Source organism: Lissotriton helveticus, chromosome 2_1, assembly GCF_964261635.1.
Source record: "Lissotriton helveticus chromosome 2_1, aLisHel1.1, whole genome shotgun sequence".
Taxonomy (NCBI): Eukaryota; Metazoa; Chordata; class Amphibia; order Caudata; family Salamandridae; genus Lissotriton; species Lissotriton helveticus.
Genome location: NC_136059.1, coordinates 535716843 through 535740824, shown reverse-complemented (window position 1 = coordinate 535740824; position 23982 = coordinate 535716843). Strand labels below are relative to the sequence as shown.

At 49.8% G+C, this 23982-nt stretch overlaps 1 protein-coding gene across 1 annotated transcript in view; it reads right to left on the bottom strand.

The window, feature by feature from the left end:
• The window catches only part of SLC30A5 (solute carrier family 30 member 5), a 311396-nt gene that overhangs the window by 95220 nt on the left and 192194 nt on the right, over nucleotides 1-23982 (bottom strand). The window contains exon 13 of the mRNA XM_078675193.1: nucleotides 3261-3477. Coding sequence (XP_078531319.1) covers nucleotides 3261-3477 — 217 coding nt within the window. The remainder of the gene's footprint in view (nucleotides 1-3260; nucleotides 3478-23982) is intronic.

Below are 23982 nucleotides of genomic sequence, written 5' to 3'. Positions count from 1 at the left end.
CAGCTAGTAATTGCGAGAGGAAGTTATTGCTAATGTTGCTCAGAACTTGCTCTATAATAATCTGGGCCACTTGCAGGGTTACAACTGTCTTGCCTTTTAGTTAGTGCACTGATGGTTCATATTTTAAAACTCATTTCAATAAGCCCCTCAGTGCAGTGTTGCAAAGGTAAACATCAAGGGGATTCTACATATGTTCTAACATATAGGGAAATTAGCGAATCCGATGTGACAGGTGATCCTCTTGTTTATGGTGAATGTGTTTTTAGGTATGAATGTCACTGGGCCTAATGACACCTAGAAACATTGAACCTTGCTATCGTATGGGCAGTAGAATAGAGCCATAAGTGTGGTGCAGTACAAACTACATCATGTTATTGCATGTGCACAGAAAATGGCGATTGGCCTCCCAAAAATGACGTACCACGCCCCCATAACTTATTCCTCCACATGCCCCATCCCCAAAGTCCAAGCTCAGCCTCACCACACTCAAAGTTCACCAGCCGCCACTGGTTTTAGGTGTGTGAAATTTAAACAGTGCTTTTACTTTGCCTTATGTTTTTATGTAATTCATTGTATTTTTATCTTTCGTGTGTATTTTGCTGCAGTGTGACCTCATGCCACTGAACCTTTGGTCCAAACCTGTAAACTTTACTTGGAGAAGTGTGGCTCACTGTGGAGAAGTGTGGCTCACTGGTTAGAAGCGGCTGACCCTGAAGCAGAGGTCAGGCCCGGGACCAGGGTTCAATTCCCGAAGCGGCAGGGTCTTGGGCTCAATGTCCACAGACTCGATAATTCTCGCCTCGGTGCCTACTCTAATCATGGGTCCCACTCTGCAACTCTGGGCAATAGCTTGCTCAATCTCCACAACGGCCCCAACAGCGCTGGGATGCCTGGCTTCACCTTGGGGGTGCCCTGGAGGGGGCATCTCACAAGGAAAGCCAGGATGGGTTCCACAGCGGTGTACAGCGCCAGGATGCCCAGAGATGGGGCGGCAGTGCGCTTTACAAGTATACACACATTTACATTTACATTTACTTGTATATGTAAACCATTCAACTTCAATATTTGGGTTCTAGGTGTGTCAAATCTAAACAGTGCTTTTATTCTGCTTCATCCTTTTATGTAATAAATTGTATTTTTATCCTTTGTGTGTATTTCCCTGCATTATGACCTTATCCCATTGTGCACTTTACTGTCACACAGTTTTGTATCTATGCATTTTATCCAAATGTTATTTGATTCCATTCATATTCCCATATCCGCAACCCGTGGTCCTCAGACATTGTGAAATTGTCTGACCATTACTTGCTGCTACGTTTGTGCATCTTCTTTATAATCTTTGCACTTTTAGGACCTTTTGGATGAAATAAAGTTTTACTACTATATAGTTCACCCTACTATACACATCGGAGAGTGCAATAGTATGAATGGGCCAATACATATCTGAGCCATTTGTACTTCTCAGGGGAGACCCGACAGGGCTGCCCTGGCGAGAGAACGATTTGTCAGCATAGTGAGACAGGGCTGAGAAAGTGGCTTTACTCTGCATGACGGCGAGAACTATCTCGCTTTGTGCTAATGACATCTTTTTGTTCCTAAAAGATGCTGAGAAGTGTTGTACTGAGCCTAAAGCTGCTCAAGGACCTGGGCAGAATCTCTGGTCTCTGCACCAACTGTTATATTACTTGTGGATTCCGGATATCCCCTGACCGGAGACACTTTTCCGCCGGCAATATCAAGGGCAGGCATAATTTGGGAGCCCCATACCTTGCGATACTTGGGAGAAAATATATACCACAAGGATCAGGATACGTGGGAAAGGAACCTTGGAAGAACAATGCGCGCTTTGAAAGGCAATGTAAAATTTGGGATTTCACAAAACTGCCTACAATGGCCTGATTAGGGATGCCACAGCGACTCTCATCTCATATCATTTTGCGAACCTTCCGACATGGCTACCTCAATCCTAGTTCAGAACACTGGACACATTGCTGAGGGAGCTGGTATGGAATGGGGGTAGCCAAGGGGGAATCCAAGACTATACTGCAGCTACGAGAGGGTAGGCTAGGATCCCCAGACTTAAGACTATACTACTTTGCAGGGCCATTGGACTGGTCGGCTAGATGGCTACAGGAGAACAGAGTTGGGAACCATAGGAGAGGAGAAACAGGAAGGTGTATTGGTCACCTTGCTACTGAGTCTTAGAATTTGAGCCTCTAAACAGCCTAAACTTCTCATGATAGTATTGTGATGCTTGAAGAAGGTAGGCCGAAGGGTGCCTGGTGCCCCGCTGTATGTGCCAGCACTTTCTTGGATGGGCATCTCTAGAGCCAGGGGTGGTTATCTCACCGCCCGGCAGATGAAGACTCAGAAGGAGGCAGGCATCCACACAGTGGGGGACTATTATGAGGATGGGAAACTCGGTGAATTAAAAAACAGACTTTACCAAAGTCCTAGTTCTTGGTCTATCAAGTGGTCTCTCAGGTAGCTCTATGGGGAGAACTCCACAGTGAACTGCTGATGTCCAAGTTGCTCCAAGTCTAGCTCCCCTTTCGGGGTGGCTGTAAGTTGATATCATGGCTTTACAAATCTCTCCAATATTTGACTAGAAATACATTAACAAAGCTGTGAACCTATTGGGAAGGCGAAATAGGGAGGGAGCCAAGTGACAAGGAATGGGCTGCTGTACTGGAGCACCTATACAAAGTGTTCAGGAACACTAGCTATAAATATGCGGTTTTAATTTCCTACACACCACCTACCTCACCTCACACAGACTGAACATTATGGCTGGGGCTGACAAGAAGAGATGCCCCAAGTGTGCACTGTTTAATGCAGATTTTATACATATACTAGCTGCCTAGTAGATCTAGAATGTATTTTTACCTTTTCTCTGTTATATGTTTGCACATGTTCACCTCAGTACAAGTTCCCCTTATCCTCTAAGTACATATACAAATGGTCAGAACTCCTCTCACACCAAAGCAACATCACACAACAGTGTATATATTTTTACATTATATATTTCAGGGAAGATGCTTTATGTGAATGCTGGACAGATTAAATAAACCGTGGATACTGATCGAAATGTACTGACATGAGGACAATGTTTTAAAAATCAATAACAACAAGTTTAAAAATACAAATACAAATAAAAGTGACCAGCACAGTCTGTTCTTGCAGGTACAGTACATAACCTGCTGTAAAAGGCTCACTCAAACAACTTATCTCATTTTCCTATTTAATCTAGGATGGCTTACCTCTCATGTTTGCATTCATGCCTCCTCCTGTGGATCCGTGTGAATGTCCATGATGACTGTGCCCATGGTCACTATGGGAATGACCATGACTGTGCCCATGATGTGAATGGCCATGATCATGAGAATTACAATTTCCTCGAGAAGGTCCATGAGAGTGGGCATGGCTAAAGGCACAGATACCAACAAGGTTTACTAGCAGCCCTCCAACAGACACTGGCTGTAAATGAGAGAAAGGAAAGTTGTTAAATGTAGCACTGAAAAACATTTCAGAAGTTTCCAGTCTAACGTACCTTCATTCAAGTTTGTCCTAAGTAATGTTTCCCTTTTACTCGTGGTGATCACAATCACCTGTACTAAATGAAACACAAGACAAATACAACTCATTGAACACTCTCATAAAATGTATCTTATATATTTTTATTTTGTTGAAAAGGTTTCACCCTTCATTGATAATCCATATGCAACCAAATCTGCTTTCTTTGGGGGGCAGATATGGGCGTAGAACATCCCTCAGTTTGGGTTTAAAAGAAACCAGCCTAAAATGGCTGTAAAATGAACATAGTGGCAAAGTGTTACTACCTAATTAACAATATTGTAATCACAGAACGTATCAGTGTATGCTTCTCATTCCATTTCTATTTTCATAAATCTGATGATTAAAACATTTGCCTTCATTTGATATTCAAAAACGAAAATGGCTTCAGGAAGTGGGATGTGGCCTAAAGATACTCCGGAAATAATATAAAAGTTCATCAGAGTCACTTTTGTAAACACTGCTGCTGCATGGACTTTTGTTACAAGGGGCTGATTTTACTGCAAAACTGGCCCCCAAAAAACAAAAAAACGGCCCCACCTGTTCAAAACTGGCCCACTGAGGAAATGCCCGGTGGCCGCTACGACCAGTCAGGCCCTGGTTTGAGGACTTCCGCGCCATGAACTTAAAAGCTGAGGGAACGTTCCATGCAGCTTCTTGCTAGTCTGACAACTCAGCAGTGCTTCAGAGTTGTGCAGAAAGTACTGGGCCCGTTTGCGGAGCTGCTCCCGATGATGCTCATCCCAGTCTAAATTGTTTTTTTATTTTTTTATTTTCAAAGACCTTTATTAGTTATTGCACATGTCTTACACAGCACAGGCCTACAACCCGGAGGCCGGCCGCTCTGACTAGTAAGGGGAAACAACAAATCATATCTCGCATAACACAGCCTTTCAGTCGACAACCCGGAGGTCCGGCGGCAAAATGATACAAGAGTGCAGTTCGTATTTACAGCCCTGTGAGAGCTTTACTGTGTCTAGTAGAGTGTGTGGTTTCCCATACCATGCTCCATCATATCCAGTAGCTATGTGTCTAAATAGGTCTACGCATAACCACAAAACTCTAAAGTAACACCTCCTCTCCCCCCCGTCCATACACATCTGACCGCAGTCAATTCAGGAATGTACGCCACTACTCCTCCTCAGCAGTCAGCACGTCCCCAAGCGCCACTTCAACCTCGAGTGTCCCCTCATCCTCCGCTGCATCTGCCTTCCCAATTTGAAGGCGGGATTTGTAAAGCCCCCAGAAGTTCTTCGGCGACTAGTTGGTGGCAATAGCTCACTGTAATGCTCCGATTGGGTGCAGCAATACAGCATGTCATGCTCCCATCTTTTCACCGTGGGCAGTGGACCTCTCATCCAGCACAGCGCAAGAACGTGTCTGGCCATTAGCATTCCCATGTCCGCAAAGCGCCTAACAGCCACTGGCAGAGGCTTGGAGGATCCCATTAGCTCCAACGCCGGGTTTGGGGTCAGAGCCGTACCGAGGATCTCATTCAATTTTGCATAAACTTCGTCCCAATAGTTGCTGATCCCCGGGCAAGTCCACGCCAGGTGCAAAAAATCCGCAACCGGCACGTGACAGCGTTCGCATTCTGCCGAGTGCCGGAGACCATATCTATGCAGTCGCTCTGGGGTGTAATAGACTCTCTGAAGAAAATTAAAATGAATCAACCTATGTCTACCATTGAGCGATATCCTTTTCGTGCTCATGCAGCAGTATCTCCACATGGCGTCCTCCACGACGGTTTGCAAGTCCTGTTGCCAGGCGGATCTAGCCCTCATATAATGTTGCTCTCTATGTGTCATTGCAGTTTTATATAGCGCAGTTAGGAGCTTGCGGGGGGGTATCCGCTTTGAATACATACGTTAGTTCCGGCATTTCTGGCGGCTCCGCCAAGTCTGGTATTAGCAACTCCAGAAAGGCACTGCGGGCCCTGTGGTTTTGGAACTTTTGTAACAATGAGCTATGGAGTGTGTCCGTCACCACTTGTTCCCATCCCTTAACCCTGCCTTCCCGGAACAAGTCGCCCATGGTGAAGATGGCTAAGCTGTGAAGCGCTTGGATTACGCCACGCTCTGTAAGAGTCGAGAGCCAGAAGGCCCACTCGATAGGCATAGATGGTGAGTATATAAGGGCTCCTCCCTGCGCTTGCATGAGGGAGTGCCAAGCATGATTTGTGGCTGTGACAGAGTCTAATATGCCAGTCCTACGGTCCGTTGGTCGGCATATCGTGGCTGGTAGGGTGAGTGGGTCCACAAAGAGCTGCTCCATCCGCACGTGGGGTATACGACCATCCCCATGTATCCAAGTATGTAGGTGCCCTGCCTGCGCCCCTCTATAGTATAGCTCAAGATCCGGGGCCGCCAGGCCCCCCAAGTTATATGGAAGTGTCAAGAGAGACCATCGCACTCTGGGCTGCTTGACCGCCCAGGTAAGTTTAATCATGAGTTGAGTTGAGGTCTGAAAGAACGCCTTTGACAGCACCATCGGGATTGCACTAAATAAGAAGAGGAAACGGGGGAGAACCACCATTTTCATGATGGCAATGCGCCCCATGAGCGAAAGGGGAAGCCTGCACCACGCGTCGACATCGTCCTCCAGCTTACTACAGACGACCCCGTAGTTTTCGCGTAGTAATGTCTCCGGATCTGTATGGATCCGGACTCCCAGATACCTAACCGATTCGCTGGACCACTGCAGGGGGAACTCCATGTCAAACTGTTCCGTTACCGGGGTGAGCGGAAAGGCGACGGACTTCGACCAATTAACTTTTAGACCCGAGAGAGCTCCGAAGTGGACCACTTCTCTAAGCATGGAGGACAGGTTGTGTTCAGGGTCACGGACGTATAACAAAGTGTCATCAGCGTACGTCGAGACAACAATCTTGTAAGTCGGGAAATTAATTCCCTCATGCCCATGGTACTCCCGTAGGGCGCAGGCCAGTGGCTCAGCTACCAAGGCATATAATAGCGGAGAGAGGGGGCATCCCTGCCTCTTTCCTCTTCCGATTTGAATAGGATCAGTGACCAGGTCTCCCAAACGAAGTCGCGCTGTCGGTTTATGATAAAGGGCTCCCAACATTTGGAGAAACGGCTCGCCTAGGCCAAACCGCCGCAACACCAAGGCCATGAAGGGCCACTCAACAGAGTCTAAGGCTTTCTCCATGTCCAGGAAGACCGCGACTGCCTTCGTGTCCTGCCGTACATGTTGTATGGTGCCTAAGACCGTTCGAATGTTATACGTCAGGTTTCTGCTGGGGATAAAACCAGCCTGCTCCGGCGCGACTAGCTCATGGGCCAAGAGGGCAGGACGAGTCGCCAACACTTTAGCGTAAATCTTGGCATCTACGTTCAGCAACGAGATAGGCCTGTATGCGCTGCACTCGCCAGGGTCCTTTCCTGGCTTAAGTATGGTGACTATGAGGGCTTCTCTCATCGAGGGCGGCATAGTACCGTCCACGCAAATGTCATCAAAGAGCTTGGCCAAATGGGGGAGTAGCTTATCTTGGAAGGCTTTATAGAATGCTACAGTAAGCCCATCAACTCCTGGCGCACTGCCGAAGCGCATGCTCGCCAGTGCCTCTGTAATTTCATCCCGTTCAATGGGTAGCATTAGGAATTCCCTTTGAGGATTGGTCAATTGTGGTAGGTCAATGTGGTCCAGATAATCAGCCGCCTCATCAGCAAGGTCCCCCCCTTTAGCGGCATAGAGCTCGGAGTAGTACCTCCGAAATTCCTCCGCTATGTCCTGCTCCTCAGTCACCCTATTTCCATTCGAGGTTCGTAATTCCGAGATTAGGGACTTCCCCCTGTTCCCCGGGAGTAGCCTGGCTAATAAGGAACCCGGTCGTTCCCCCTCTCCATACGTACGCGCAGTGGCATATTTCCCCATGTGTCTCACCTCTCTATCAGCCTCCTCATGATATTCAGTGATCAGCGCTTTGATTTCCTCAGTCACCTCGTCACAGGGCATGTTTCGCTGCCTCTGTTCAAGGGCCGCCAGTTGCTTTTCCAACGCCGCCAGCCGCTGTCGAATGGACTTAAGCACACTAGAGTGCTTTGACATTGCTACTCCGCGAATGTACACCTTAAAGGCCTTCCACACAGTATGGAAACTATCCACAGAACCTATATTCGTCTCAAAAAAGACATCTATCTCCTCCGCCAGTTCTCCCCTGAACACCGGATCTAGCAGCGAGTAAGGCGGGAAGCGCCAGGTGAATGGCGGGATAGATTTCCTAGGGGATTCCAGCACTAATAACAGAGGGGAGTGATCAGACAACGTCCTAGGCAACACCATACAGGAACGGATTCGGCCCACCATGGAGGAGGAGGCTAACCAATAATCTATTCTAGTATGGATGTCATGATAAGCCGAGTAGTGCGTGTATCCCCCCGCTCGCGGTGCCTATACCTCCATACATCCTCCAAATCAAGAGTGGTGATCGCCTGCCGCAGCGCCTGCGCCGCATTGGAGGGCCTGCGTGGAGGGCCCGCCGACCGATCCAGCGCTGGGTCCAATACTAGATTCAGATCCCCCCCCCACAAAAGTCGCGCATCGGGGTATTTGCGTACTACAGCTGTTACTTTGTGGAAGAACTCTGGTGAATCATAATTCGGGCCATATACATTGATTATCATTAGCTCCAGCCCCATACCCGTACAGCGAGACACCACAAAGCGTCCCTCAGGGTCAGCAGTCAACAGAGTCTGGGTGAGCTTCGATCTAGGATTAACCCAGGTCAGCACTCCCCTGGCATGCGTTGTGAAGCCTGCGGCTGCTATGTTACCCGCCCATCCCTTGCTAAGCAGCATTCCGCTTGTGAGGGGTAAATGCGTCTCCTGTAGGAGAGCAAGGTCAACCCGCTGGCGTTGCAAGTAGCTCAGCACTTTCCTAAGCTTGCGGTGATCATTGAGGCCGCGCACATTTAATTTAATTTAATTTAATTGTGGGTTTATATAGCGCTAGAATCAACTCCCGGAGGAGTATCTCCGCGCTTCGACCGCTGGGGAACCCGTCCTGGCTCACCCTGAGAGATGGTCCCTAATGGGTATCTCTAAGGTGCGACCAAGCATCCCCGGCGGTCTGGGGGGCCGTTGTGAAGATGAGGCAAGCTAATGCCCAGAGTTGCCGAGTGTGGTCCCTGACTGGAGTAGGCACCGAGGCGAGAATTATCGAGCCCGCTGACCCTGGTCCACGACCCTGCCGCGTCGGGAATCGAACCCTGGTCCCGGGCCGTCCTCTGCTTACGGGTCTGCCGCCTCTAACCAGTGAGCCACACCACTCCACATTCCATGTGAGGACTCGCAGTGAAGCTTGTGTGGTGTCATCAGTCAATGTAGGCGAGGTAGACATAGGAGTCACACAAATACAGCATTAGCAGCAGATAATTTCCCGATGACTGAACTGGTGATGTGCAAGGACAATAAAATCGCAGTGAACTCCCCAACCCGACAACTGTCAGAACATAGATCACAAACTGACCCACCCCCCACCCACAGCAGACCTCCCCCAACCTGGCCTCGCCGACCCCTAGACCAACCCACCCACCCTCATTCCCTCCCCTCAAGTCCGGAGACTCAAAAGAGTCAATTGGGAGCATCGTGCGCGGGGGCCGAGGTTGCCATGCCACCATCCACCAATGCTCAAACAAATAACCTCACAGCAGCCTCGCACAGCTCCCGCCGGGGCTCCATAGCGACACTAACCAGCAGGCAGGGAACCAAAAGCGGCCCCGCGACAGAGTCATTTAACAAAACACATTGCAGAAATCAACACGTCACTAGCAATCAGGAGGATAGGCCATCTCGAAGGTGCCCCCCACATTGTATCCTAAAGACCATAATGGACATTAACACTATTAACCTAGGCAGTGCGCAGATTAAGCACTAGGACATTCACCCCACCACTGTGTGCCGCCCCCCACCTCAGTGGAGCCCTTCAACAAATATGTCACTGTCCAGGGATCAAGTCCGAGGCATAGCAGTCCTGGGAGGGGATCCCCCCAGCACCTCGACACCTTACCCGACCAGCTTCAGTAGGGCCTCTACTCCTGCTCGTCCAGATTACTGTCTGCCCCAGCCGCAGCATGCTGCTCCGTGGCGTTCCCACGACGCTCCTTCGCCCAATTCTTCAGGGCTTGTTGCAAGGCCCGCGGTTCCGTAAACAAGTGGGAGTGGCCCTGCCTGTTAACTCTCAGTTTAGCTGGGTAGAGCATTAAATAGTCCAGCCCCAGTTCTCTGAGCTGCTTCTTGTAGGCAGCAAAGTGTTTACGTGCCTCCTGCACCCTTGCGGTGAAGTCCGGGTATAGTGAGATTTCCGAGCCCTCATATTGCAGTGTCTTCTTCTCTCGGGTGAGTCGCAGTGCAGTGTCCCTGTCCCTGTAGTTAAGCAGTTTTGCGATTATGGGGCGAGGCGGCATACCCGGACGCGGACGCGGGCCCAGCGAACGATGTGCTCTCTCGACGATGAAGACCTGGGAGAAGGATTCCTCCCCCAACAGAGTGCCCAACAGCTTCTCAATAAAGCGCTCCATGTTGCCCGTCTGGGTCGTCTCGGGAAGGCCCGTAATCCTGAGGTTGCACCGACGTGAACACGCCTCCAAATCTTCGGTTTTATCTAACAGAGTTTGCATCGCTTTTTCCACCTTCTTGTGGTCGATGCCCAGCTCCATCTGCGATTCCTCCACCTCCGTCAATCGCCACTCGGACATGTCCAGGCGCTCCGCATGTTTGTCTATCCTCTCCGCCATTCTATCCATTCTGTAAGTCAGGGCATCAATTTTGGAACCTAAGGCAGTCATGCTGGTCTGTAAGCCTTTCTCCATTGCCAGCAAGATCGCCTTTATATCGGAGTTGTCCGTAGTCACTCCGTCCGTAAGCATGTCCTCGGCATCGGCGTCAGCAGCCTCCTGCGATTTGTTCCGCCGTTGACCAAAGGTCAGTTTGGATTGGGTTTTGCCCATCTCGGTGATGGGACCCGGCCGGTTTCCGTCACAAGTATTGTTCCTGGCTCCACGGCCAACCCGGTCGCCAACGAGTAGCTTGGTCGGGTCCGTCGGCCACGTTGTATTCCTGGCCTCAGCAGTTGCGCAGGCCCATCCGCCCCTCGCCCCTGTCGGTAGCCTCCGCCCTCAGCAGTGGGCCGTGGGTCCAGCCGCGATCCCCACCAAGGGTCACAGTCTTTCTCCACCCAGCAGTTGCGACGGCACAGTATCCCAGCCCTCGAGTCTTATTCCTGCCCAGGGGAACACCACCGCACACGGCCACAGCCGCCACTCACCAGGGCGCAGAGGGAGGGCACCCCAGCCCGAGTACGACCAGACGCACCAGTCCAAAGGTCGGTTCTCCTGTCCGCGGACGTTGCTCCCAACGGTCACCGCGTCCCGAGTGGCGCGCAAAACACCAGGGCCTCCACAGCCGCGCCTCCCTCCAGCGCTGGGTTGTACCCCCACACAGGCGGCAGATGATCTATATCTTGGTGCTCGCCCCCAGCACAGTGACCAAGAGCCGGACCAAACCACCTTGACGGAGGGTGAGGCCGCTCGCGCCCAGCTCTATGGTCCACCAACCAGTTGCGCCTGAGGCCTTCGGTAGAATAGTTCAGCGCCGCCACCGGCGATTAACACCAGTACACAGCCTCCTTGTCCCTGAGTTTCTGCTTGTGTGGTCATCCAGGGGCGCTCCCCACTGCGCCCAACCGCCAGGCCCAAGCTCCAGGTCCCCTCCGATGGGCACTCGATCCCTCTCCTCACCAGCCGTTCAGGGGGGGTATAGCGCAGCACACCGCTCAGCAGCTGCCGGTATTTCGCACTTCGTGTGCGCCGGGAAAGTCGCGGACCGCTGCCGGGGCCCCCCACTGCAGGGCCCGACACCACTTCAGTTCCCGCAAAGCTGCCGGAGCACTCGCCTCCACCACTCGATTACGCCGCTCCGCTCCCGGGTGGGCGGGGCCTAGCAGCCGCACGTCGCGGCACGCTCGCCAGACTGCGCCCCGCGGCCCTGCTGACTCGGTCCGAGGTGCGCACTCTTCCCGGGCATTCACGGGACACCGCAATCTCGGGGAAGCTGTCACAGGCGCCCCGGGACGTCAGCAGCGCGGACAACCAACTTCCCACAAGTGTGCCAGTGGTTAGTGCAGGATAGTTGGGAGCCACCGAGCGGAGCCCAAGGCTTACGCGGCCATTCTCGTTGCCGGCTAGCTCGGCCCCCCCCCCCCCCCCCACCAGGTCTAAATTGTTAGGTAAGTCCCACAAGCTCAAAAAGTCAGAGAAGTTGAAGCCTTTGACTTCTTTGCGTCGGCCCAAGTCATCCGAAAGGTACAGAATCGACACAACCCGATGCCTCGCTCCTCGACGGAGCCTGTGCCTGGGGTTTAAATGTAAAGTGCCAGACAGAGGGCAACTTAGAGTTGCCCCCTGAAACTAACTAACAACCCGAGTCCTGACTGAGAGGCTGCCTAGGCTGCCACCCAGCAGACATGTTGCTGAACCACTGGGTAAGAGAGCCATCCGCTCTCGTGGGCCTCCAACAATGCTCATTCTGGGGTGAGGTGCTAAGCCTCCTCCCCCAGGATGGGCAGGGGAAGCTTCAAAGGCATGCCGCCCTTCTGAGCCTCTCCAGTCCAGTTGCTGTACTCAGCAACTGGTCCCCACCGGTTCTGGGCCCCACTCTGGCGGGAAGAACGGCAGGAAACCCGAAGTGAGAGAAGGGGGTGTGCCAACCTCTGCCAACCCCACCCCTCAGGTGGGGAAGGCGAGGTGAAACACAACTCCGGGCTGCCGCTATCTTGAGGATGGGGAGCCCTACCCAATCAGGGTTAGGCTCCTGCCCCCTCCCACTGGAGAGTGGCAGGGTAGGGGGTGTACTCACCCCAGGAAAGGGACCCATTGGTCCCTGACCTCTCCCTACCTGTAACGCCCCTAAATCAAGTATTTAGGGGCATCCTGAACCTTCCTTCCTCAGATCCCGATTTTGAAACAAGAAGAAGAACAAGAAGAAAGAAGACCTGCCGTGCAGCTGCCAACAAGAGGATGAAACCAACTGACTTGGCCCCAGCCCTACAGGCCTGTTGATCCTTGAACCTGCTAAACCCCGGCGTCTCCAGTGGTCAGCAACCTCAAAAACCCCGGAGGACCTGACTGCATTGCTCATCTAAAGATTGGGACTCCCACGAGCAGTGGTCCTGCTCAAAAAGCAACAACCCCTGGTGCCAGCCAGGAACCGCGAATCCAGCACACTTTGCACCCGCCGAGCCCGGCCTGAGTGAACAAAGACCACGAGGATGTTCCCCCGCCGACTGTGACCCAGAATCCAGAACCCAAGGACCCTCCTGACGACGCCTGCAGCCTCACAACCAGGGACCCCTCCAACCACGACCAGCTGAGGGTAAGATTTCCCAACACCAAAAGACACCCGTCCACCTGGCGCCCCACGGCCCCCTGTGCCCAACTCCTGGGTGTCTACCCATCCTACAGCTTCCCAACTTACCTCTCGAAGTGGTGGTCGCACCTGAAAAATCTTCATCCCCGTGCCTGCAGCCTTTGTTCATCTTGCAGCTTTCCCATTGAAATACATTGGGCGCCCAAAGGCCCAAAAGCACCCTGCACCCAGCCGCCCGAGTGCCACTGGAAGTGCAGCAACTATCCTACTCTACTTCCCCACTTTCCCTGTGTAAGTGACCAGGAGCCCAGCTCCCACAGCCGCGCGGTCTGCCTGCTAGCAGCCACCAACCAAAGGCCCCCTGCTTACCATGGGCTAACATAGGGCCTACTCTCTCTGCACCCGTCTGCCCCTGTGCCGCTGAGGGTGTAACAACTGTACCTACCTGACCATGGGAGATCCCTGAGCCTTACAGCAGAACCTTAACTCTGCCAGTCGAGTACTTACCCAAAGACGGATAACTTGATTTTCTCCATAGGGTAACATTGGCTGGGTTTCACTTGGAAATTCTTTTAAGTGTCAAGTTTTGCAACTTTGAAATATTCCTTAAAAATCATCCGATCAACGAAAACGAATTACTCACCTGTTACCAGAAGAGATACCAGTGCTGGATGTTTGTGCCCAGCACTGACCTTCAAATGTAATTACAACTGTGATTTTCGGATAACCTGTTTTCCTCCCATAGGATAACATTGCTTGGTTTTGACCAAAATTTCTTTTAAGTGTCGGTTTTACAAAACATACAAATATTCCTTAAAAATCGCCTGTGTAACAAAAACGATTCCTTTCAACTGTTTACAGGAAATGCACCAGGGCTGAATCCAGGATCCAGCCCCGAGTAAGAAAAACATTTGAAAAGTGATTTTATTGCAGTTGTTTAAAAACTCCCATTGAGCTCAATGTTATTATTGTGTTAAATTATGTTGCATATTGCAACAATTGTATCTATTGCATTCAAAAGTCTATTGCTCATTCAAAGTATTCAATTGCAACATCTCATTCTGAGAAAGTATTTTTATTCCTACTTGTGGTACTAAAATAAAACAACAATATATTTTATATACAAAACAATTGGCCTCAAGTTCAGTTGTTGAGTGTGAGACCATTTGCTGACTGTGTACAACAAATGTTTTACACTGTCCTTACTGCTCGACCAAGCTACCACTTTAGAGAGTAAGGTTATATCTAACTTAAACCTCTGCCAAACCTCTGGGGACTGTGGACTCTGTGCACACTGTACCTTACTTTGGTGCAGTATATACAGAGCCACTTTCTTACAGTGGGGTCTTAAATGGGGAATAGCGGTACAAATGAGGGTTCAGACAGCTAGATAAATGAGATGAATTGAACAGGGAACTAAAAGAATGGCAGAGTGATAAGACAGCAAGCAAGAGAAGAGAGGAGTCCTAGAAGTGGATCGAGGTTGTGAATGTGCTAAGTAGGGGTGGTTCTAGACTTGGTATCTTTGTGATGTATGCTGTAACGTAAACAGCACAAGTACATTCTCACTTTGTTGTCTAGCTGCTGAACTGCTAACTGCCTTTCCTGAGAGGTTTGCACTGTTAGCTGTTTTTGACTTTAGTATCTTCTAAAGCGTTGGGTCCCAAGCTTTTCAGAACCACAACAAACTTTCGCAACCCACCTACCTTTAATGGACATGAGGTGGCACGATTTTTTAAGGTAACTAAAGCATCGTGTTGTAGTGCATTTTCACTTACAAGACAGCATTCTTTCCATTGAATATGCCACTAACTACCCAGACACACAGTTGTACTGATAAAACTATATAGCACTAAAATGATAATGTGCAGAAATCTGTTTTCTGTGAATATGTATCATTTGTCTATCACCAAATAAAGTGGCCTGATTTGTTTTATCTTATCACAATTTGTTTCTAGCAGACTTCAGAATTACAAAATAAATTGTGCTTAATTTTTGCTTTCCTTATTGCTGAATGCATACAGTTAATTTAGAGGTGCAGACATATTGTTGTGTTGCAAAAAACTATACATACTAACCCCTTTCATTTCACTCTCCCCATACCCAAGCAAGATTGTCACATAATTCATTTTAAGAACTCCTCTCAATTTGCAGTTAGGAAAAAAGCAAACACCTATCCTATGTTAAAAGAATAGGAAGCAATTCGTCAGAAGATGTTAGTCTGACATTTAAACTCTCTTTGAAGCACTAGAAAATGTGACAAGATAAACACAGAATTTAAAGACAAGTTTATTTATTGCTCAAACTTTCCCGAACACCGTAACTCTGGTCAAGACGCATCAGTGGGCCTAGACCTGCAATTTGGGGAAACGCTAATCTAAAGGGTTCACCTCTTTACGTCCCTTGCTTTGCATATGATTTTTATCCAGCAGAAGAAAAACTTCCTTCCTGACTGCCTGGGGCTGAAAGCCTTAGCTCTGTGGTCCTATTTAAAGTTTAGCGAAATTGCAGGCTGTAACCTTATACAGCATCCAGAGCAATAGGAAGAGCAGGCAAATGCAACACAAAGGACAGACTCATAGGCCTGGGGATGAGTTTCCAGCCTAAATGCAATACCTCTTACTGATGTGAGGGAATATGGGCCTCATCAATATATCCAATTCAAGCAGCAGAAGAGCAGCCTTTCTTTGGACCCAGTAACACTACCTCCTCATCTCCATATGTTTTATTGTGTCCATTTTAAGACAAATCTTCCATGCACGGCATGGACATACGGTCTAGATACACTTGCTCCTTCAACTAGTCACCAGTACATTTGAAACATCCATTCCACATATATGCCTTGCGATGGCACACAATTAATCCGTCTCTTGTGTAGAAGCAGCTTAATTATCCACTGTCAGACGAGGGCATTTAACTTGTAACCTTGACTTACTCCCAATTAACCACATTGTGGGATCTTGGCAAGCATTTCATTTTTCTGTCCCTCCATTTCTTTATCTCCCAAAGTCGGTACCACTTAGACAAAGACTGACCCCCCTCTGATAAGCACTTCCTAAATTAATAGTGTGTTGATAAAACACAACAGGATAATTGGGTTTAATGATAACTTTATTAGTGTTTGCATAAGGCAGTAGGGATTAAAAAAGGGGACTTGCTCGTCATTGTTCTAAATTATATAAAAATGTGAGTTACTGGGATAACCATTGTGAATTTGGTTTATTGTTGCGGCTGTTCTTTGGAACTGCAGGAGTGCCATCATATTCTCCTCGTTCATTAAGGAAATAAAAGGAGCCAAGAAGCAGCATTAGAGCCCCTGGTGAAGGCTGATGCTGTTTTGTAAGGGTGCTACAACTGAGTTCCATCATGCTAATCTGCAGTTACCCTTTCACAGCCAACAGCTTCCCAGAGCCTACATCCGAAACGGGTTTCCTTTACCATGAGGAAGGAAAACTGTACCGGTGGAGTGGGCTCAGAGCCTTCTCATGCAATTGCAGCTGTGATTACAGTGATCGCCATCCAACCAGTCACAGGCTCTGATTTTTACACTCTACACAACCAGCCCATGGTTCAGACTTCCTTATTAGTTGCGTCCAACAGTGGTACACATATCTGCAATTCTAATTGTATTCATACAGCGCTTACTACTTCTGACAAGACGTTAATGAGCTTTTCCGTGAGTAGCACGCTGGTCCGGAACCTAAGGTGAATAAGTAGAGGGACTTGTAGGCTGTTATTGGGAGTGGTGGACATGTGAGACTGTTAGTTGGATAAATAGATTAAAGAATGGACAGAGGAGGCAAGACTTTCGAAAGGGTTGTTTTGGAGCTCATAGTAGTAAAAGAGGTTTGGGATGAATCAGAGAGTAGGGGATATTTTGAAAGAGGAATAGTATACGCCCTAGAGTAGAAGTTTGAGGGGAATAGTTAAAATGTCTTTCTCTGCAGTGGGAGGGAAATTTGTCTAGGTATTCTGTATTTATTGTCAACTTGTTATTTGGACAAAATGAGCAATAAACTTTTTACCCTTGCAAGAAATCCAGATGTCACAGGCATAGGGCAATTACAAATTACACACCCGCAGCAGTAACAATCTTTCTGATGAATACTCTATCTACCTGTAGATTCCTCACCTGTAGAATTATCCCAGTCTGCATCCGGAAACTTCAAATCACTCAAGCCGCCAGTAGGAGACTCCGGCTTTGTATTGACACTAAGTGATGTCAGATTATGTCGCCAAAGTGATATAGGACCTTACCCAGCACAACAAAGTCTGTTTCCATCTATTTTTTCCAACCCTCTGAGGAGAGTGGGTAGTCTGGCATCAACATTAAGTAGTGCAGTACCAAACTTGAATTGGGACATTATTAACTTATATTACATTACTTAAATTATTTACTACCCTCCATCAAACGGGGAATTTCGCAGGAATGATGAGGAATCTACAGGTAGAGTGTCCACCAGAAAAATGATTACTGTAGGTTACTTTTGATGGATATTTCCACCTGCAGATTGCTCACCTGCACAATAAATTTCAAAGCAGTACCCTTTCCAGGAACATGGTTGATGGAAGGATAGATGTAGATGTCCCGTAAAATGATCAAGCGAAATGGCCATTCCCTACGCACTTCGGAATTCCCTTTAATGCTTAGTGAACATGTATAGGAAAGCCCATGTAGCAGTCTTGCAGAACTCTGCAAGAGTAAGATCTCTGGCAAGGGCAGAGGTTGAAGATTTAGCCCTGGTAAAATGAGCTTTGATCCCTTCCGGGGGTTCTTATTTGCTAAACCGTAGCGGTTCTTGATTCAGAGGATGATCCAACTGGACAGCGTCTGCATCTTAACCGCACTGCATTTCTTATGACCAAACTTGCCAATGAAGAGTTGCCTATCCATTCGTACATCCTTGATGTGGTCTAGGTAATAACAGACCATCTGCAAAGCTGAGAATCCAACCTACGAAGCCAACTCTTTCATTTGGTGAGATGGGAGATAGTGGTTAGTAGGGTGTTGTACTTGCCTAACTGAAAGGGAGTTATCACATTAGGAGGGAAGGCAGACCTGGTTTGCAACACCAATTTGTCAGGGAAATATGAGGTGAATGGTGGATGGGAACTCAAAGCATGTCATTCAGTGCCCCATCCTGCAGAGGTGATTGCTACCAGAAACACTGTCTTGATGGTTAACATCTACAACTGGCAACTGTGAAGGGGCTCATACAGAGACCCCCTCAAAAATGTCAAAACAAAATTAAGGTCCCACATGAGCACAACAAAGTGAGTTGGAAGATACAAATTAGTCAACCCCGTCAGAAAAAGCATCACAATACTGGATTTGAACAGCTGGTCTGGGAAACAAAGGAACTCCAAAATGCAATTAAATACCCTTTTCAATGCCACTGCACATCGCCTCTGAGCTAGAGAGAGTGTGAACTGTAGGATATGCGACAATCTGGCCTGAAGAGAGTCTTATTCAGTTGTATGCACACCATGAAACAAAGCTGTTTTGGTTCTGGACAGTTCTTCCCTTTCCCTTCCAAGGCTTCAAGACATTTGGGATGACAAAAGACTAGCCTCAGGATCCTTTGGGTGTTCTGAAGACAGGCAAGTTGAAATGTAAAAGGGGCAAGGAACTGCTCTGCCCCTACACATCCAGGTAAGAGGGCCCTTCTTGATTACACCCAGTCGCCTTTACCTCGCTGTCAGGCAGAAAGACACAAATTCCTATAGCAGAGCCATCCACAGTTATGTGACTCAGGACACTGGCAGTAGCAACAAATGGTTAGGGCAAGAACATTGGAAATTTCTAAAAGTGGCATTTGCAGAATTATGACTTGAAATGTAACTTTACCATTACAGAGGATTTTAAATTACATTTTATTTGAGTCTAAACATGGCATTCCTACCTGCTCCAAATCAAAAGTTAGCACTTATCAAATGAAATGACCTAACCCAATGTTATTCAATGGGAGAGATTGGCCTTACAGTAGTGAACAACAAAATTAGGAGTTTTTTCTTACCAGGACATGTAAATCTTAAACCTGCATAGCCTCTTTTAAAACAAAATGTACCCTGCCCTATGGGTCATTTGGCCACTTTAGAAGTGACATATATATTGAAAAATAGGGTTTATTTTGCCAGGTCAAAATGGCAGGTTGAAACTGCACAGCAGACCACAGTGGTAGGTAGGCGCAAGAGAAGTTTTGATTTAAGTCTGTTTTTATTTTCAAAAGAACCAAATGAAGGGTCTACATATACACAAGCATATGGCCCACAACCCTTTGTAGGGCCGGCCGCATTATTTAGAGGGGGCATGCAGAACGCAGGTAATGGTTATCAATGCAGAGGTCTCCCGTTTTTTCCAATACAAAGCAATGAGTTGTTTAGCGGCACCTAGCATATGGAGGGCGATATGCCAATCACTACGGGTAAGTGTGCGACAATTGTCAGGTTTGAGGCCTAGGAGAATTGTAACTGGAGATTAAGGCAGCGGGAAGCCAAGCACCATTTTGATATGACTAAGAACCTCTTTCCAGAATAGAGTCAGGAGCGGACAGGCCCACCAAATTTGGATGAAATAACCTGGGGAGCTCGAGCATCTCCAGCACAGTGGAGAAGAAGTGGGGAACATCCTGTGCCGTCGAGAGGGTGTGTAGTACCATTGCGTCATAATCTTGTATGCAGTTTCCCATTGAGAGATGCTGCGATATACCTTTAGGATATCCCTCCACAGGCGGCTCCATTGGGCGGGCACAATTGCAGAAGAAGCTGCTGATTGTCATTGATGTCGATATGGATGAGGGACTACAGGCGGGGAATGTTGTAAGACCTGATAGGTCCGAGAGATAGGTCCCTTGGAGTCGTCAAAGGAACGCACTAAGCGTTCAAAAGGGGTGAATGCTCGAGTGGCGGCCTGCATTGTAGAAGATGACGAAGCTGTACTCCCTCCAAGAGTCGAAACTCACTTGCATTGAGCAAAGGTTTTGAGTGTGTCTCCTAGGAACAAATCCAACATCCCCGGACGTCGCCTTCCTGACAGAGACCTGGTTGAACGACTCCTCCGCACCCGACATCGCCATAGCCATAGCCATCCCAGACGGCTACAAGATCACCCGCAGAGACCGCACCAACGGAGTCGGAGGAGGATTCACCATCGTCCACAAGAACAGCATCAGGGTCTCGACTAGCACCGACGGCGCATTCAGCACCGCCGAACACATGCACTTCCAGATCCACACAGAGCCTAACTCCACCCTCAGAGGCACCCTCGTCTACCGAGACCCCGTCCCCAGTTCAGCGACTCCATCGACAACTTCATCAGCACGCACACCCTGGCCTCCACCGACTACATCCTCCTCGGAGACCTGAACTTTCACTTTGAGAACAACAACAACAACTTCACAACCCTGATCGATAACCTCGCCAACCTCGGACTGAAGCAACTCGTCACAATGCCCACCCACTCCGCCGGCCACACGCTCGACCCCGTCTTCTCCTCAAGCCCACATGTCTCCGTCAGCCACACCACCGAACTCCTCTGGACCGACCACAACTGCATCCACTTCGCTTTCCAGAAACCCACCGCACCTAACAGATCCCCCGCTGCTGCTGGAGCAAAATCACCAAAGACCAACTACATGCAAACCTCGCTCTCAGTCCACCCACCGAACCCTCGAATACAGACGACGCTACCCACAGCCTCAGACGCTGCATCGAGGACTGCGCCAACACCCTCCCCCTCTGAAGAACCCCCCCCCACCCACCCCCGCAGAGACACCAGCAAGAAGGACAGCTGGTTCACCCCAGAACTCCTTGCCTCCAAGCAAGCCTGCCGAAAACTAGAGAAGGAATGGCACAGTGAACAAACTCCGGACAGTCACGCAGCACACACGCCATCCGCAACCACCACCACCTCATCAGGGCGGCCAAGAGGACCTCCTTCAAAGACCGCCTCGACAACCACGCACATAATAGCAAGGAGCTCTTCAACATCGTGAAAGAACTCTCCAACCCCAGCTCCAACACCAACGACATCCCGCCGTCGCAAGCCCTGTGCGACTCCCTCTCGCCACCTTCTTCCACCGCAAGATAGCAGACATCCATGACAGCTTCAACACCCAGACAGCCCCAACAAACAGCAACACAACAGACCCTCCTCACACCATCGACCACGACCCCCTGCTAGCCTGGGCCAGCGTGAGCGTCGATGACACCATCAAGACCATGAGCACAATCCACTCCGGCTCTCCGTCAGACCCATTCCCGCACCACATCTTCAACAAAGCAAGCAGCTCCATCGCACCCCACCTGCACAACGTCATCAATCTCTCCCTCGAGACCGCGACCTTCCCAGAGAGCTGGAAACACGCCGAGATCAACGCCCTACTCAAAAAACCTAAGGCAGACCCAAGAGACCTCAAGAACTTCCGGCCCATCTCTCTGCTCCCCTTCCCAGCCAAAGTCATAGAGAAAATCGTCAACAGACAGCTAACCCGATACCTCGAAGAAAACAGAATCTGGACCCTTCCCAGTCAGGGTTCCGCAGCAACCACAGCACCGAGACTGCCCTAATCGCCGCCACCGACGACCTCAGGACCCAGCTGGACAACAGTGAGACCACAGCACTCATCCTCCTAGACCTCTCCGCCGCCTTCGACACCGTCTGCCACTGCACTCTACGCGCACACCTCCACGCCGCAGGGATCCGAGACAAGGCTCTGGAATGGACCACCTCCTTCCTCTCCGGCAGAACCCAGAGCGTCCGCCTCCCCCCATTCCAGTCCAAAGCCTCCGAGATCATCGGCGGCGGACCCCAGGGATCCTCCCTTATCCAGACACTGTCTACATGGCACTGCTCGCACACATCGCCCGACCTTAACAAATTCTCATACACCGACAACACTCAACTGATACTTTCCCTCACCAAGGACTCCATCACCGCCAAAGCCAACCTCCACGAAGGAATGAAGGCCGTCGCCGACTGGATGAAGATCATCCGTCTGAAGCTGAACTCGGACAAGACGGAGGTCCTTATCCTCGGCTCCAACCCTTCAGCCTGGGACGACTCCTGGTGGCCGACGGCACTGGGGGCAGCCCCGACACTCACTGACCACGCACGCAACCTGGAAATCATCCTCGACTCAACGCTCTCAATGACCAAGCAAGTCAACGCCGTCTCCTCCTGCTTCAACACCCTCCGCATGCTCGGCAAGATCTACAGATGGATCCCGACAGATACAAGAAAGACAGTCACCCAAGGCCCTCGTCAGCAGCAAACTCGACTACGAAAACGCCCTCTACGCGGGAGCCCCGACCAAGCTCATCAAACGACTACAACGCATCCAAAACGCCTCGGCACGACTGATCCTCGACGTACCACGACACGGCCACATCACCCCCCACTTGAGAAACCTGCACTGGCTCCCCGTCAACAAGAGGATATCCTTCAAGCTCCTCATCCATGCACACAAAGCACTCTACAAGACCGGCCCAGCCTACCTCAATAGACGGCTCTGCTTCTACATCCCCAACTGCCAGCTCCGCTGCGCCAACCTCTCACTCGCCCCCGTCCCGCGCATCCGAAGAACCACCTGCGGGAGATCCTTCTCCCACCTCGCCACCAAGACATGGAACACCCTCCCACTGAGCCTACGACAGACCTAAGACCTGCTGACCTTCAGGAGGATACTCAAGACCTGGGTGTTCGATCAGTAGCCTTCCCCCCCTTCTCCCCAGCGCCTTGAGACCCTTGCGGGTATGTAGTGCGCTTTACAAATGATTAATTGATTGATTGATTGAAGATCATTCTGCAGCTACCCTCCAACCAGTTAGAGAATACCTGTGGGTTAATAGCCGGTGCGAAAAGCGAATTTCCAGAAATGGGGGTGAAGGAAAGGTAGAGACGGCTACCTTGTCCCAGACGTCCAACACCATCTTGGTAGGTAGGGCAATGTAGGCACTACTGGAGCGTGCGATCAGGGAGAGCCAGGGAAGGTCCCAAATGGTTCGTCAAGTTACCGCCCTGTCCATATGGAACCAGACCTTTTCGCTCTCCCTCGCCGTCCACTCAGAGACGAAGCGAAGGTGGGAGGCCCAATAGTACTCTAGTAAGTTGGGACACACAAGCCCACCCCTGTCCCGCGGGAGCATAAGAATTTTGTTGGAAAATCGCGGTCTACGCCTGCCCCAGATGAAGTTAGCGATGTTGCGCTGAAGACTTTGGATCTGGTGCTGCGGATAGGGGTGGGGAGACCATGAAATAAATATAAAATTTTAGGTAGCACCGACATTTTTATGGCGTTTAGGCGGCCCAGCCAGGAGAGGGTGAGAGTTTCCAAACTCTTAGGTCCTCCAAGACTGACCTTCTGCAAACCCGCCAGTTTGTTTGGGACCATGTGGCAAGTGAGGGGGTCAGTTGGAGACCCAGATAGGGAATGGAGCTAATAGCTCACTGGTAGGGGACGAGGGATTGTAGTGTGGGAATCTCCTCCCTGGGGATCGTGAGGTTCAGGGCCCAGGACTTCTCATGGTTAATTTTGAGACCAGATGCCGGGTAGATGCTAATATTTTAGTGTATGTTTTAAGGTCTGTATTAAAGGGGGCTATATGACGAAACGAAGAGCATAAAGTGGGGTCCTTGCCCGGTTTGGGAATGAGGGCAATCTCTACCAGCCCCATAGACCGCCCCGCCGTATTGGTAAAAGAATTACAAAGTTGCAGTAGATGGGGCTGGAGCTCTGGTAAGAATAAGCGATAGAAGGAAAGGGGAAGGCCATCTGGGCCCGGTGATTTCCCAAGGGGCAGATCCTTCAGCGCGCCTGCAAGCTCTTCTTGAGTAAGGGGTTACTCCAGCTGCTGAGCATGATGTTCACTGACTGGTGTCCAGGAGAAATTGTCCAGAACGGCTTGTACCCGGCCTGGAGGCGGCTCATCCTAGGAATAGAGTGACAAGTAATATGCGTGAAAGGCGTCGCGCTTAGCCGCCTCAGCAGTGGCCTGCATGCCATCACTTGTCTGGACATTGGCTATG